The sequence below is a fragment of the Micromys minutus genome, assembly GCF_963924665.1.
Source record: "Micromys minutus genome assembly, chromosome: 16".
NCBI classification, from domain to species: Eukaryota; Metazoa; Chordata; class Mammalia; order Rodentia; family Muridae; genus Micromys; species Micromys minutus.
In genome coordinates this window covers 18554384-18570177 of record NC_137985.1, presented here as the reverse complement: position 1 = coordinate 18570177, position 15794 = coordinate 18554384, and the positions used below count along the sequence as shown (strand labels likewise).

The 15794-nt window shown below is 41.5% G+C and overlaps 1 protein-coding gene across 1 annotated transcript in view; it reads right to left on the bottom strand.

Annotated features, from left to right (window-relative positions):
* The window catches only part of BBS9 (Bardet-Biedl syndrome 9), a 359813-nt gene that overhangs the window by 163557 nt on the left and 180462 nt on the right, over positions 1–15794 (bottom strand). The window contains exons 17-18 of the mRNA XM_080930425.1: positions 10097–10269; positions 2571–2723 (exon numbers count right to left, since the gene is read on the bottom strand). Coding sequence (XP_080786551.1) covers positions 2571–2723; positions 10097–10269 — 326 coding nt within the window. The remainder of the gene's footprint in view (positions 1–2570; positions 2724–10096; positions 10270–15794) is intronic.

Sequence of the window (15794 nt, the reverse complement as noted above, 5' to 3'; positions counted from 1 at the left end):
GAGATGGGGCCTCAGTACAGACTTGTCCTTCAGAGATTTAACTAATCAATCAAGAGTGTCATGCTGGAGAGTCACAGAAGGAAACAAAGGAATTGACTAAACACAAGCATGTGACACAGAGCCCTGTGATAGGCCTGACTGATCCAAGTAGATTGATTTATAGCTCAACTCTAAATGTAATAAGGTTTTTCAGTGCCAGGCATGAGATATCTCTCTCTAAATTATTGGTCAAGAAGGTCCCTGTGGTCTCCAAAGCAACACAAGCTATCGACAGAGACTGTGGTTACCCACATAACTAGACAGAGACCCTATTGCTGAATACGCCACATACTTTGGCCACAGGATACAGAGAAATCTATCTCAAACTGGCCAGAGACCTTCCTCCCTACTAGTCAGCTTTCATGGTACTAGAAGGTGCTTGAGGGAGGCTGTAGGAGAAAGACTATGAATAGCCTTCCTCAGTACTGGACCCTGCATGGTACAGTATCAACCTAATAGGCAAGCGTTCAATATCCTGGTACAATATTGGCATGACCGATACAGGGTAACCAACTGCTTTCTGACTGGAGTCTATGTTCCACAGAAAGTTCATGCCTGGAACCATAAACCTGGTCAAAAGCCCCATGGCTAGGGAGGTCATAGGCCCCAGAGTAGAACATACTACTGTTATTTTAATAAATGGTCATGTTGTCCAGCTGTCTTCTAAGTATTGATGTTTATACATATAGATCTGGGATGCAGTCAACCTCAGTCAGAGAAGCTTCTCTTTCCAGCAAGTGAAATCAGACATTGTCACCAATCCACTGACCTTCCCTGCTCCAGGAGGCTCACAGTGCATCTTGGAATAGAAAGTGGAAATTATGCGTGAGATGCCATGTTCTGGACATACATGGCAGTTGTGGTTTCCTACATGAGTCCTGTACAAGAACAAGCCAGAACTCCAGCAGCAGTGGGGGAGGGGTTCTCAACCATTCCTAACTGAGGTGCTGCTGGTAGTTAGCAGCTGCTGGGGAAAGAAGATTCATTCTTCTTTGGGGATGTGGCTACAATTAAGTTGCCTGTGGTCTAGTGGACAGCACCATGCTCACACGTATATGGGCAGCACTAATCAAACTTAATGGGGTATTTTTTTTTTAAAGGAGGGCATAAAGTTAAGAGAGAGACGTGTTGATAAGGCTGAAGGGACAGGGCTGGAAAAACAGAAGGCAGATGTGATCGTATTTTATTCTATCGTATATAAAATTACAAAAGAGTAATCTTTAAACAGTGAGATGTTTTTTATCTCATCATACATGGTTCATCTGTACAGCAGGACCCTGATAATCACTGCAGAGGAGGAGACCTCTGCACCGTGTGGAGATGTCTCCAGCACAGGCACAGAGAGGAAGGAGGGTGCGCTGAGACATGATGTGTGGTGTTCTCTGTGGGGATTCGAGCCTCACAAATCATCTTATTACCAGTGCACTCTATAGGACAGGTTCTGGGAAGAGGCCAAGCAGATAAGAACCGTTCTACTTCTGAGCAGATGACAGAGAACAAACAACATGGGGAGTTTGGCATTAGGAATTGCTACAATTTCTTCACAAAAGTACATTCCTGTTAATCACAAAATTAAGTTAAAGAATTAGACTTTTATGTTCAAGTAACTAAATGTACAATCAGTATGTTAGCAATTAAATAAATTCAATAAAATTGAATGGCAAAGAACAATTTTGGACAGCATTTCTCTTTTTTCCTTCAAAACTGTTTATTCTTCATCTATAAAGAATAAAAGTTTAAAACACATGTTTGAGAAAATTCTATAGATCTGATCATTTTATATCTATTATTACAAACATAAAATTCCAACTTAGAATCTAGGCAAAGAAAGAATTAAAAATCCAGCACTCAAATACACAAAGGAGGGGGAGGTGTGACACACATTACCTTGGGATCGGTTGAAGCTTCCTCATCAGCCCCGTGCGTTCCTCTGTGGGGCATATTTTCAACTCAAAGTATTATTGTACATAAGGAAAGAGCTTAAGGGGGAACAGACAAGTGGCCATGGAAGCACGGGATCAGAGGAGGGGGTGGGGAAAGAAGGACATTAAAAACCTAAAGCCAGCAGGGTTTTAATCGATGCCCATAGCCTGCTGCCACCATCTTGCTAGAGTTTTCTAGAATGTCACCACTGGGGGATGTTAGGGAAGTGACACATGGATATGTCTACATTACCTGTCACAAGTACACAGAAATATGCAGTTATTGGAGAGTTCTAAAACCTCAGTCTTAAAATTCAGAATGTAAATACTGCCAAATGTTATTTTTAAAAACAAAGTGGTGATACCATGTGGAAACCCATGAATATACAAGAAGGCCGACATCTTCATTATGATCATACAAATGGTAGGGGTATGTGGTAGTTTCTTGGGAACATAGAGAAGAAGGAGGATAATTAGGCTACATTAAAAAAAAAAAATCACAGCCACCCTAATTATGCCTTTCAGCATATCATGGTGTTGTGGTGCCTGGCGCTAGGGTGGGGAAGAGGCATATCTAATAATACACGTTTGCCCCGATATGGCACTGACCTGCTTGTATGTCCCGTCTAGCAGGGTGTCCAGGTGCTGCAGAGGAGCTGGTGTCTTGTCTCTGAATCTTGTTAGAAGCCGACGTTGGATGGCCCGAAACTGTACAGCTCTCTCAGATAAAAGCTCTTCTAATTTCTCACCATTTATCCGCAGCTATAAGGAATAATTTTACATCGGTGTTGAACAGAAACTGTAAAGGGTGTTTAAATTAAAAATACAAACGATGCATTTAAAGCTGTGAAAGAGTTGGACAGATGTGAACACAGGAACAGGAATTAGAAGCCTGAGGTATTTGGCTCATGACTATAGGATCAACAGGAAATCAGTCAGTGAAAGCTAAGCAACGGTGTCACATTGTGTCACTGGGGAGAGACTGGTTATCTTTAACATCTTCCATGAAAACAGGCCACATAGAAAAATTTAATTTTTTTTTCATTGCAACAAACAGAATAGCAGAGTGAGCGAAGGTTTGGACCCCGAGCAGTAGAAGCGAATTAGTTTTTATAATCTAACTTCTATTGTTTGAAACAAAGGCCACTAACACATCACAAACATATAAATACACACAAAGGGAATCTGCTAAATTACTAATAAAGAATAGAAACATGATTTCCCTGCACTTAAACAGCTGCTATTGTCTATGATTCTTACTCCACTCCTTGCGCCTACATCTGCCCTGCCTCTCGGAAGCAGCAGTGTGTACCCACCACCATCAGCAGCCACCCCTGCACCCGCTGCTGGGGGACAGCCAGGTCTTGTGGCTCAGGTGGCAACTACTGCACAGGGGAAACAGTGGGCTCAGCTGTAGGGCATGCCATAAGCAGTACCCTGCCCAGACAGCAGGTCGCTTCCAGTCCTGCCTCTTCATCCCCTACAGCTGGGGCCCTGCTCCTATAAGATCAAGCAGTTCCTGGACTGCTTCACCACTCAGAGTGACCTAACCCTAAGCATGGACTTCAGCAAGGCCCTGAAAGAGTGTGAATACAATCACAGTCTGAACTCCCTACTCTGAAGAGGCCATGGCTTGCTCACGCCTCACTAACAGCTGGATGAAGATAAAAGTGTAAGGATGGTAATTCTCATCCCACAGATTAATAGTTAAAGAGTTAACTTTAGACCACACACACAAAATGGCAAACACTGGGCTGAGGAGAACTCTAGGGAGATGTCTGGGAGGGCAAGGCACTTGCCGCATTAGCATATGAACAGAATTACAGAATCTGAGTCCTTGGAACTCAGGTAAAAACCAGGGCTCCTGTAACCCCAGTCAAGAGGGGGGAAGGATATATCTCTGGGAGAAGCTGGCTATCTGGAATGGCGAGAGGTGAGGAGCTGTGGGATTAGGAAAGACTTTGCCCTGACAAAGGAAGTGGAGCGCAGATGAGGAACAAACCAATGCCCCCTTTCAACTTCCAGCATCCGTGTACACCCACACACAGGCATCCTACGCTTGCTACTTCTCTAGTGCTGTCATAAAACATGACCAAGGCAACTTGTAAAGGAAATGGCTGATCAACTGGACTTCGGTTCCAGAATGTTACAGAGTCCATGACAGAGAAACAAAGACATAGCAGCATGAAAGCTGAGAGTTCAAATCTCACCACAGCACAACACAGGTACAAGACAGAGAGCACAGCAGAGGAGCACAGGCTTATCAAGACACACCTCCAACAAGGCCATGCATCCCAATCCTTCCCAAACAGTTCCACCAACTATGTGGAGCTTATGACCACATGGAGGCCACTGTCATTCAAACCACCACACATGAAAATTGGAATACACATGAATGCACACATGTGTACTACACAAATATATATATATACAAAATTAATTCTACATAATTAAACACTGTTAAGAAAAGTGATAAGACAAACAGCACATTGCATAACCAATAGTAGTAACTATATCTATGACAAAAATTATGCCATAATGTCTAGACAGCATCTACAAACCAATGCAAAAGGCCTACAGGCCAATAGAAATCAGTAGGAAAAAGGAGAAAATGAGAAATTGTTATTAAAGCATTAGTGACGGTTTTCCTTATTTTATGCAAAAGAGTATAGCCAAGAAAAACACCTTAAATTCAAGATGTTTTTGCCTCAGCCTCTATGTACCTGAATTATAAGAGTATGCCCAAAAGCCCCACTTACTCAAAATAGCTTTTAAATAATAGCTTTTGATCTAATAATCCCAGTATTAGAAACTTATCCAAGAGATAATGTTTACCTGATATTATATACACATAAGGATATTCATAAAACTGTGCTACTGTTATTATGCTTAGATATTAACAATCAAATACACACATGAGGAAACAATTTAATAATGAGGAATAAATGTATGGTATATGTTAATATTCAGTATGCTCTACTGGTATATTAAATAAAGCTAATCAAAAGCCATGAAATAGAGTGTTTTTATGGGATGCTGCCCATGTGCCTTTCCAAGTAAAGCTGAGTATTAGCTTGGCTGGGTCTACACAGATATTTCTACATCTTCAGCAACTCCCAGAGAGGAGACTGGCAGACTAGGGGATGAGTTAGCAGCCTGTCTCTGAACTGTGAGATGTTATCAATGAAAAAAATCCAGTCAGTCTCTTAAGGAGAAAAATACCTTTCATTACCAAAAACTAAGAGGCAGGACTAAAGAATTCCAATATCAGTAAACATGCTAACACAGAAGAGGGGAAATCTCATGGGCCCCATCAACTGACAGCTAATGTCTACTGAGAGAATTGGTCTTTCTAAGCTATGAGCCCCTAATTAGTTACACAGCACAAAATGGTCAGCACTGAAACCAGACACACACACACACACACACACACACACACACACACACACAGGAACAACAAAATCAGACTCAGTGAGGTGTGAGTATGTGTTATACCTACATATGTGTATATCTCACAACAATAAAGGAAGACTAATCCATCTCTTTGAGAGTAGGGAGGCATGGGAGAAGCTGGAGTGAAGGAACATGAGAGAGGCTAGAGGGTAGAAAGAGAAAGAAGGAAACATGTACTTAAATATTTGAATTTAAAATGTATAAAACCATTTTCAGGATAGAGGAGTTGGGACTCAACAGAGAGGAGAATGTCAGGTACAGATGGTTGATCAGGAAATAGGAATGGGGAAGGGAAGAAGGGTAAAGAATGAGGAGGAGGGTGAAGGGGAACACCGGGACACAAGTGATCTGATGTGGAAATGGAAAAGAAACTCTTCAGGGAAGGTGGGTGGGTAACACAGAGGACAGAGAGGTCAGCGAAAGAACAGTAAAGATGCCTGAAAAAAACACAGGAAACATAGTATTAACTGTTTATACAACAAAGCTATAACACATAACTTCATGACTAAATCTGTGTGTGTGAAAGGATCATTAGATATATTATATATACACATATGCAATATATGTACACACACACACACACACACACACACACATATGATGATGATCTTTTCTAATCTAGGCTGATGGGACCCCGTCCAAGAACCAGAGACTACCTAACAGAAACCACAGTACCAAACATGAAAAGGCCTCTTTAGAGTTGTTGGCCAAGAGACTCTCAAAACATACAGCCTATTGCTGCTGCCCTTGGTTACCCACCAGCGGTGGAAGGTAAGTCCCTGTCATTGAAGACCTGATTCCTTTCGCCCACAGGGCCAGGAACCCTGAGCTGAAACTGTCCTCTCCCTGAGGGCTAGCTTTTGTAGTATCCAAAAGTACTATACAAAGGATGGAGACGACAAAGAGTCCTACCTAACTATGGCATCGATGAAGCACACGGACAAACAGCAGGACATGCTGACCCTGCTGAAAGCCTAGCTGACTACTCAGTATCAGTTAGCTCTGGTTACTAGAGAAGAACCTGCAACCACTAACTTACGAAAACAGTGCAATCCCTAACAACAATCCATTGACAGCTGTCCTTATGCCCACAGGTAACTCTTCCTTCCTCAAGGAGACTTCTTTAGGGACAAAGACCATTACAGAAAACCACATCCAATCAATAAGCAGCGCTGTGAAGTCGTCCTGATGGATATACCTACAGAGCATTCCCTGGGGATCACAGAACCCTGCAGAAGAGGGGGTTGAAAGACTGTGAGGGCCAGGATCAGGAAGTTTGCTGTGAGACAGTGTCTCCTGGTGATAACAGAAGCTACACCCATAAAGTCTCACCAACCTGAGCTGAACAAGGACAACACCAACACACGGGCCAAAAGGAGCAAGGAAAAGACTATGATGCCTCAACCCTACACAAAGAACTACTAGCAACTGAGGAGAGCCGAGAACAGGAGAGATGGTTCTCTCCAGGAAAGAGCGCACAAGTAGTTGCCCAGTGTCAAAAAATCAGCCCTGAAAATGTGCACACGGGTAACTTTACATGGACTCAAGAGGTTATGCGTAGGAGTACACACGTACATACGTGTAATTATATGAACAAGGCTCTAAATCTGAAGGACAGTGGACAAGGGCACATGGGAGAGCTTGAATGAGGAAGAGGAAAAGAAATATTTGTAATCTAATTATAATCTCGAAAATTAAAAAAATACATGGGCAGCATAAAAAAACAATGGACTTTAATAACTAAATTTTTAAATAAACAAAAGGCACTGGACGGTAGCTCGGCAGTCAGAGGACTTTCCTATTGCGCTGGAAGCCGAAGTCTGATTCCTAGCACTGTGTACAGCAGGCAAGGCAGTGTTCAACCAGCAACCCCAATACGCAGCCGGTAAGGTAGAGCTCACAGGTATAAACCGTATCTATCGTCAGGTGCATGGGATTGGTGGGCATCCTGGGACATGGAGACCCTGTGCTAAGAAGAATGACAGGCCGGTTATAACTCAGCCACTTGAGAGCTGTTCTCACAGCACTTCCTGAGTCTATGAACATAGATAATAAAAAGACTTCCTTGGTATGAGGATCGAATGGGCTGCCAGTTCAACGAGTAGCATGAACCAGAGATTGAGCTGTTTTTCAATATCAGAATTTCATAATTTAGAGACCTCAGGGCTAGCAAGATGGCTCTGTAGTAAAAGTGCTTGCTGAACAAGGCTCACAGCCTGATCTCACCAGCCACAGAGAAGGAAGCGAGCCACCTCCTGAACTAACAATAATAGCAATAACAAAAACAAAACCGCAACACTTTAGCAAATATTTATTAATCATTAATCATAAGGCCCAAAATCAAGAACTAAAATGAGTAAAGCAGATGTAAATTGTTTCCTTGCTTACACAAAGCAACCTCAACTCTAGAAGCTATCTTGATTGAAGGTTTAAGAGCTTCAGAGCTAGAAGCAGACAGTGGCAACAGGGAGCAAAGGAAGAGAAGCATTACCCCTGCATGTGTAACAAATCAAAGTGCCAAAGCCCCTGCCCCAAGGGAAAGCGCATTACACAGAAGCACTGGGAGGCCCTATCCAGAACTCAGGAGGGAAAGTGTATGGCAAACCCATGAGCCAACCAAACACAGTAATCCCTACTTGAAATGTCATGGACATGTAGTTAGTATTGTCACTCTGTTGACTCCGTTTCATAAACCACAGTCTGGCAAGGATTTCTTAAAATACATCCTAGAAGAATAAAATTATCTCAGTTCTTCAGCATATAGCTTCTACAAACCTATTCTAGAAACAATATTTGCAAAAACCAATGTCAGGGGCTCAGGGATATAGCTCATGCCAAAAGATTTGCTTACTATGTGTAAGACCCATACTTCCACCTCCCAATACTCCAAAAAAGACATATATAAATATTAATATATTTTTATACATTTTATATATAAGTATATTATGTTATATATAATTATATATAAATATTAAATATACAAAAAGTATATATTAATATCCATAGTTATGCTGAAATATTATAATTCAAAATGTCTACACTTAAAGTATCCCCATATATGCTTCCACACCGTCAATTTTGGTGCCACAATTGTGTCAAATACATACTAACCCACAAATAATGGGTATCTGAGCCGGGGAGATGGCTAATGGGTGGAGTGCCTGCTGTGGAGGACAGAGCTCAGATCTCCCAAGATTTCCCATATAAAAAAACAAAAGGCCTGGAGTGAGGCTCGGGACAGGACGTAGACAGTCAAGCCTGAGCCTCGCTGAAAAGGTGTCTTAGTTAGGGTTTTATTGCTGTGAACAGACACCATGACCAAGGCAAGTCTTATAAATAACAACATTTAATTGGGGCAGGCTTACAGGTTCAGAGGTTCAGTCCAGTATCAAGACAAGAGTATGGCAGCATCCAGACAGGAGGAGCTGAGAGTTCTACATCTTCATCTGAAGGAAGCCAGGAACAGACTGGGCATCCTCAGGCAGCTAGGAGTGTCTCCAAGCCCACTCCTCAGAGTGACACACTTCCTCCAACAAGGCCACACCTTCTACTAGTGCCACTCCCTGGGTCAAACATATGCAAACCATCACAAAAGTAAGAGTCTCTCAAAAAAAAAAAAAAAAAAGAGTAGAGAAGACACCTCACTCACTCAAGCCTCAAAATGGGCTGAACTCCTGGAAGAGCAATCGCTGAGAGACAGCTCAATGCTGCAGGTACCTGCTGCTCTTACAGGGGACTCCAATGCTCACAGCTTCTGAAACCCCAGTTTCAGGGAACCTGGTACTGGCTCTGGCCTCTAAGAGTATCTGTGATACACATACACACACCAAACCACATATGTACTCATAAAATAAAAATAAAACAAAATCTTAAAATAACATAGTTACTAGGGTGGGGGTGAGGGGCAGGGGAGAGGGGTGGGATGTGGAAGAGTCAGAGGGTAGAGCAGGAGGGAGGGATAAAGTCTGGACTGTAAAAAAAAAAAAAAGATTAAAAAATTAAAGAAAAAAAAAAAAAACAGTCACCTTAGTAACAAATGCTAGATTTTCAAAACTGCCTTCTTTAAAAATCCCTATAGGATCTTTACACAGAGTCTATCCAGTGAGTGCACCCGTGACTTCAATGCATACATTTAAAATGGCAATCGTCAGCGTCCACTCCTTCAGAAAACATGAATCTTTCCAAATACCAAATTAATCTTCCAAGGATGTAGAAATTAAACTGCTGAGACCCTCAAGAGAACCTGACAGAAACTGTGACAGAACGTCCAAGCAAGTACGAGAACACTCGGAGCAACAGAGACACTGTTGGCCGCAGGTTTGTACGCTTAGCAACTCAGCATTTCCTAGGCATGCATTCCGCCAGGCACAAAGGAGCATTTTACACAGTTAAATGTCAGTCCAGTGCAGAAGCTCTGCTGTGCTTGTTATGAATAAAGAAAGGTCACCTTGTAATCACAGCCATCCATGTTCTGCTTCAATTATTTCAGCCAAGTGGCTGGTGATAAACTCGAACAGCTTTAGCCATGGGCTGCTGAGGTCAAGGGTTGAGTTTACACGTTTGGGCAAAGCCCCCTATCATGTGCACAGCTGACCAGCACGTGCCCACCCCTCCGTCTTCCATAGCATCTCCTGCTCTTTGATTTATTCTTCAAGTAAAGGTTATGTGGTTTGATATCATACCTCAAAATGATGATCAATCAACTCAAAATATTCTTGAAGGGGCACACATCCAGAGAAAGAACACGCAAAATCTTTGGTTCCCTGTTTTTCAAAATGTTCCTGAAGGCGGAGGATGAGCTCATTTGTTATGAGCCAGAGATCTTCAAACTGTTCGCTCTGAATTCGGTACCGTTCTGGGAGAAAAATAATGAAGGGAAAGTTCTCATTAACACACGGTCATCACCTGATCTAGTTGAGCCTTCAAGCAGCCTTGACATGAATGCTAACTAAAGGATAAAGACCCGTTTTGTAACGTAGTTCTGGTCTCTACTGCCCTGAGGCTGTTTTCTGCATCAACTATGTGCATACTTCAGATGTCCTTCCGGAGAGATGGTCAGAGACAGGCTGAAGCAGTCCTTCTCAGGGCGTGTCTAACAGTAATAGAATTAAACAATCCAACTGTGGCGCAACACCTGACTTGAAGGGTAAACAGCCATGAAAAAGTAGTGTGGAAGTGCTAGTCGACTGTGAACAGAGCTGAGGGAATATGTGCGCTACCCGAACCACTAGAATCAGGATCAAAGCTTTCTGCTTTTCTAAAAGTTTCCCCATGTAAAAGGATGTTCAAACTTGGCTGCTTCTTAAATTGAAAAGAAAATTGTGTTCCCTGCATTCCCTGAAACCCGAAGAGTGAAAGATCCTGTGTGTGTAGTCTCTGGTGACAGTGGCAGTGATGACGATGACAACAGCGTGAAGCTGACAGCAGCAGCTGTGGACAGCCAGCAGCTATGTGCCAAGGACGGTGGGCGTTCTAATTTCTCGTTATAAAAAGAAGACAAAGACACAGAATCCCAGTGTCTGGACCACGGATCAGGAAAGACATGAAATGTGACCGCTAGAATTCATACTACATACATTCTTCCCTACCGATTTCACGTATTCTTCAGGGGCCCACAATAAGCTTTGTTTCCTCTAAACCCCACAGAAGCCCCAATACACACCCGGCTCTTGTAACAACCACACTGCCAGTTGTGTTGCACAAGGAGATGATGCTATTATTTTCAAAATAAACAAATTAATCCAATCACAGAAGAGTTTAAGGAATTAACAAGGACAACCAGCTGGTTATGTATGAAGAAGAAACTGGAATTCTAATTACCAATACAAAAAGACTAACCACTGATATTAACTACATGATAATGTTACATCTATATAAATGTACAAAAGCTCAATATGTCTGCTGTTCACTATGCATCTAACCAGAGTTTTAACTTCCAAGATGATTATATGAAGTCCCTTGAAAAGTCTAAGAAATTACAAATTCCATTTAATTCACCAACAATTATTTATATTATAAACAATATTCTAGAGAAAGAAATATCAGAAGCATTGGCAGGATGAAGATTTTCCAGCCTTTCTGCTTGCAATATGTAAAGAAAGGTAAAATGCCAGACACACATGGTGAAGTGTGTCTTCAGATTTTCCATGGTACCATGAAAAAAATAACTAAGTATCTTACATGCTCACCCTTGGTTTTCAGACTTTGCTTTTATTAGAAAACTCAGAGAGATTCTTATTGCCCCTAGTGATCTTTTTCTGATATATATGTGTATTCCTTACTTTCTCGTTGTTGAGATACAATATCATGATCAAAACCTACCACGTACTAGGAAGTCAATACATCTCCTTAAGGGACTACTTCAGATGGCTCGTGCATCATCCGCCTATTTTATTGTATAGATTTAATTTTTTACTGCCATTTTATAGATTATCACTAATTTTCAACAGTCATTCAAATAATACGTAGAGTCGAAAGCTAGCTGCTGCCCTGACTGTGGTGTGCACATTCCTAAGCACCGTGCACAAAAGTCTTGATCCTTAAGATGGAGGGAATGGCATGTGCATCAGAGCAAAAAAAGGTCAGCCATGTCCTGGACTGAGAGAAGAGGAAGGAGAGGACCCCTAGATAGAGCAACTCTGCACAGAGATACTGATAACCCAGGCTCAGACCCAGGGCCTCATGCACACACCAGAAAGTGCACTAAAGCTATATCTCCATTTATACATTTACTTTTTATTTTTGAGATAGAGTTTTACTACGTGTCCTAGCTGACCTCAAACGAACTCTGTAGCCAGTGCTAGCCCTAAACCCCTGATCCTCTTGCCTCAGACTCCTACGGACCTGAGATCATAGGTCTGAGCCACGAAGGCCAAGCTCATGCACAGAGATCCAGGAGCCATGGTAAAACGTTTCCGTGTTAAGCTGGGTGTGGTACTGCAGGTTATAAATATAGCACTCAGAAAGCTGAGGAAGACATTCAAAGCTAGCCTGGGCTATACAGTGAGTTCCAGATAAGCTTGCATAACATAATGAGAACCTATCTCAAAGCAAAACAAGACATTTGGACAGTGTTATAAATGCAGAGGCCTTCTAAATGGAAGGCAGTAGGGTTATGATGTGTATCTTTTCCTTTATCTGCTGTATTACAAAAGCTTCCAAGCAGAAAATGAATTGGAAAGAAGCAAGAAGGAACTTATAGTTCAGGCATTATGACCAGGTGAGAGACAACTGTGCTTTATGGAACAATTGAGCGCATATGAGAAGGAAAACATTCGCACATCTCTCTCTGCGATAACGAGGGCCAAGTCCATCCCACTGCAGATAAATAGCTTAGGCCATCTTCAGTTTCTCCGTGTACTCAGGGGGGAAGACAGATCAGCTCATAAGGTACTTAGAGGAGATGGACACATGGTGGACTTACACAGACAGATGTCTTTAGCCCACTAAATGTCAGAGCAATTAAAGTTCAGTGTACAAAGATGCTGCTCTGTAGAGTAAAGGAAATGAAAAGCCAAACGTAAATAAAAGTCCATGTGCCTGATAGGGACTTTGTGTCACCAAATAACAGAGATGTAAAGTCAAGCACTCAAACATGCTTTATATGTAACCTTAGAGTTACTTTTTAGAATTAGCTTCTTTCTTACATGTATCAGCACACACAAAAGAAACAACAAACCCTTCTATGACAAGAACATAGAACTGGGATACAGTAAGATAAATGGTATCCTTAAATTGACTTTTTTCTCAAATTGGCAAAAGTCAACAAAAAACAATGAGTCTAAGGCACAAGGCCCAGGTTTGACTATTAACCATTTTCTAAGTGTACATACTCCAAGTGTGTAATGTTTCACTTAAAGACTTTCCACACTGTATTTTTTATGGAAAAGAGAAATGCAATTTTCTGTTTATAACTAAGGATAAAAGAGCTAGAGTTTTAAAAACTCCCTTAAAATCCTAATAATAATCTAATAATAACCAAGAGAGTTGCTCAAGCAAACCTTCCATTTGTTTCTCTCCTTTACTTTTGCATTCTGGAACAGCCCTCGGTGGAAATAACCACTTCAGCTTCCAAATAAAACAATTCCGGACACTCAGACCCCAGTCAACTGCCACCCAGTGTCCACCAGCAGCAGAGAGAATGGTGTATGTACTTAATTAAGAAGAGCTCAGAGCACCACACCGGACTCGGCTCACGCCAGGTCACCTGAGCTTCATCAATACAAAGGTAGTTGACATTGAGTCAAAGGCAACGCACGTGTATCATTATGTCATTTGGAAACTTTTGAGAGAAACAGCAGATGAGTGCTTTATACACAGAGTTGGGAGAAAGAATATAGACAATTTAAGCAAAAGTAAGTTTAAGATTAAAAATACATAACTTCTTAAACATTAATAGAAACTGTGGAGGTACATCTACATTTACTTTTCAAAATGCTTTTTGAAAGCTAAATTTGCATTATAAACAAATTGGCCCCATGAAGAAACTGCTAAGTATTAACCGATGAGTCACTATCCCCACAAAGCTCACGGGGACCAATCACTGGGTGCAGAGAGGAACAGCGATGTCTCCTTCATTGCCCAAGCCTGAGTCCCACACTCATCATCAGCACAGAGGCATCGCTGGGACAAACCCACATCACTAAAGTCAAAGAGCCATCCCAGAAGTGAAGTGGCTGTTCACCCGCACCCCCGGTCTCAGTTCGTGCATTATTAGCTTTCTCGTGAATGCGACTCCCTGAGTTCTGTCTGCCCACAGGGTAGCACGTGGTTACATGTCTGTGTGTCTGGTGATGTGTATGGAATGAGAAGGAGACATGAAGCGCTCAGAGAACACCTACAGATGCAGACAGATGCCAATACACACACTGACAGTAAAAGTATTTGTTGTTTAAATGGCTTCCTCTAGAGATTAACTACAGAGCACCACCTACTGTCATGCAGCAATGGCTCAGACATTAAGATCACTGGTTACAATTGTAAAGGACACAGGTGCAGGTCACTACACCCACATAGAAGCTCAAACCAATCTGTAACTTCAGAACCTCTTCAGGCCCCTGTGGTACCAGGCATGAGCATGATACACACACACACACACACACACACACACACACACACACACACATATACACACAACACAGATGTATACACACACACACACACACACACACACATATACACACAACACAGATGTATACACACACACACACACACGTATACACACAACACAGATGTATACACACACACACACACACACACATATATATATACACACACATATATATGTAGGCAAACACAGATATATATATAAGTAAAAAGTTAATCTTAAAAATAATCAATCACCGTTAATTTAAATCAAAAAGATACCCAAACTTCCAAAAGACAGATTGGTAAAATTTTTTTTGGTTTAACCAGGGGATAAATTAACTAAGAAAATGCACCAAAATGGTCCCAACATCCAAATGAAGTAAAGCTAAGCAAAGCCTGACAACTGCATGTGCCTGTGCTTAGCATCGTGGGCTGAGCACTGAGAGTCTGCTAGGAACATTCTTCTTAGGAACATTCCATGTGATGCCAAGACAATGGCTGTATCATGACTCATCATAGAGACCGATAACGGGGAAGCCTGTCTTTTCTTCCTTGAAAGCACCTTTCACTGTGTGCTTTACTCTAGAATATCTCCTTGCACTTCTCTTATTGCATCAGTCAGCAATCCACATGTTCTAGAAGCTTATATGAGGTTAGCAATAGAAACATGGTCAAGTTCAAGAGCAGGGAATATGTTCTTGCTAACAACTTTTGGGTTCCAATATGTCTCCATGTCATTCGTCCCGTTACTGCCAGGCAGCCCAGCCTGAGCACAGGTGCAGACGGTGCCCAGGGCAAGCTGGTTCTAAACCTATGAATATTGTTTCAGTTTTGCAGTGCTGGAGATCAAACCCAAGGAAAGTACCCTACCAGTGAGTCACATCAGTACCCACAAAACTGTAGATTTTCTAAACTGGTGCATACTCAAACCATTTCAATGGACAACACATAAACACACACACATACATGCACACACACATACATGCACACACACATGCATGCATATACTTTATCCTAAAGAAACACTTGATATTCTCATGTTTATGTCTATGAAAGTATATTAAATAGTGAGTTTAATATATTTAGTATATATATATATAAATAAATATAAATATATTTAATATATTTAGTATAGTAAATAGAAAATAAGAAAGTTTTAAAACAACTAGCTTCAACTACTTTTCTTATATGAGACAGCTAAATTAATGAGGGCATATTTAAATTGGAATTCAGGCTTGGCTATCTAATTACTGGATTTCTATCTGCTGTTAGTCTCAGCAAAGATGTTGCTCC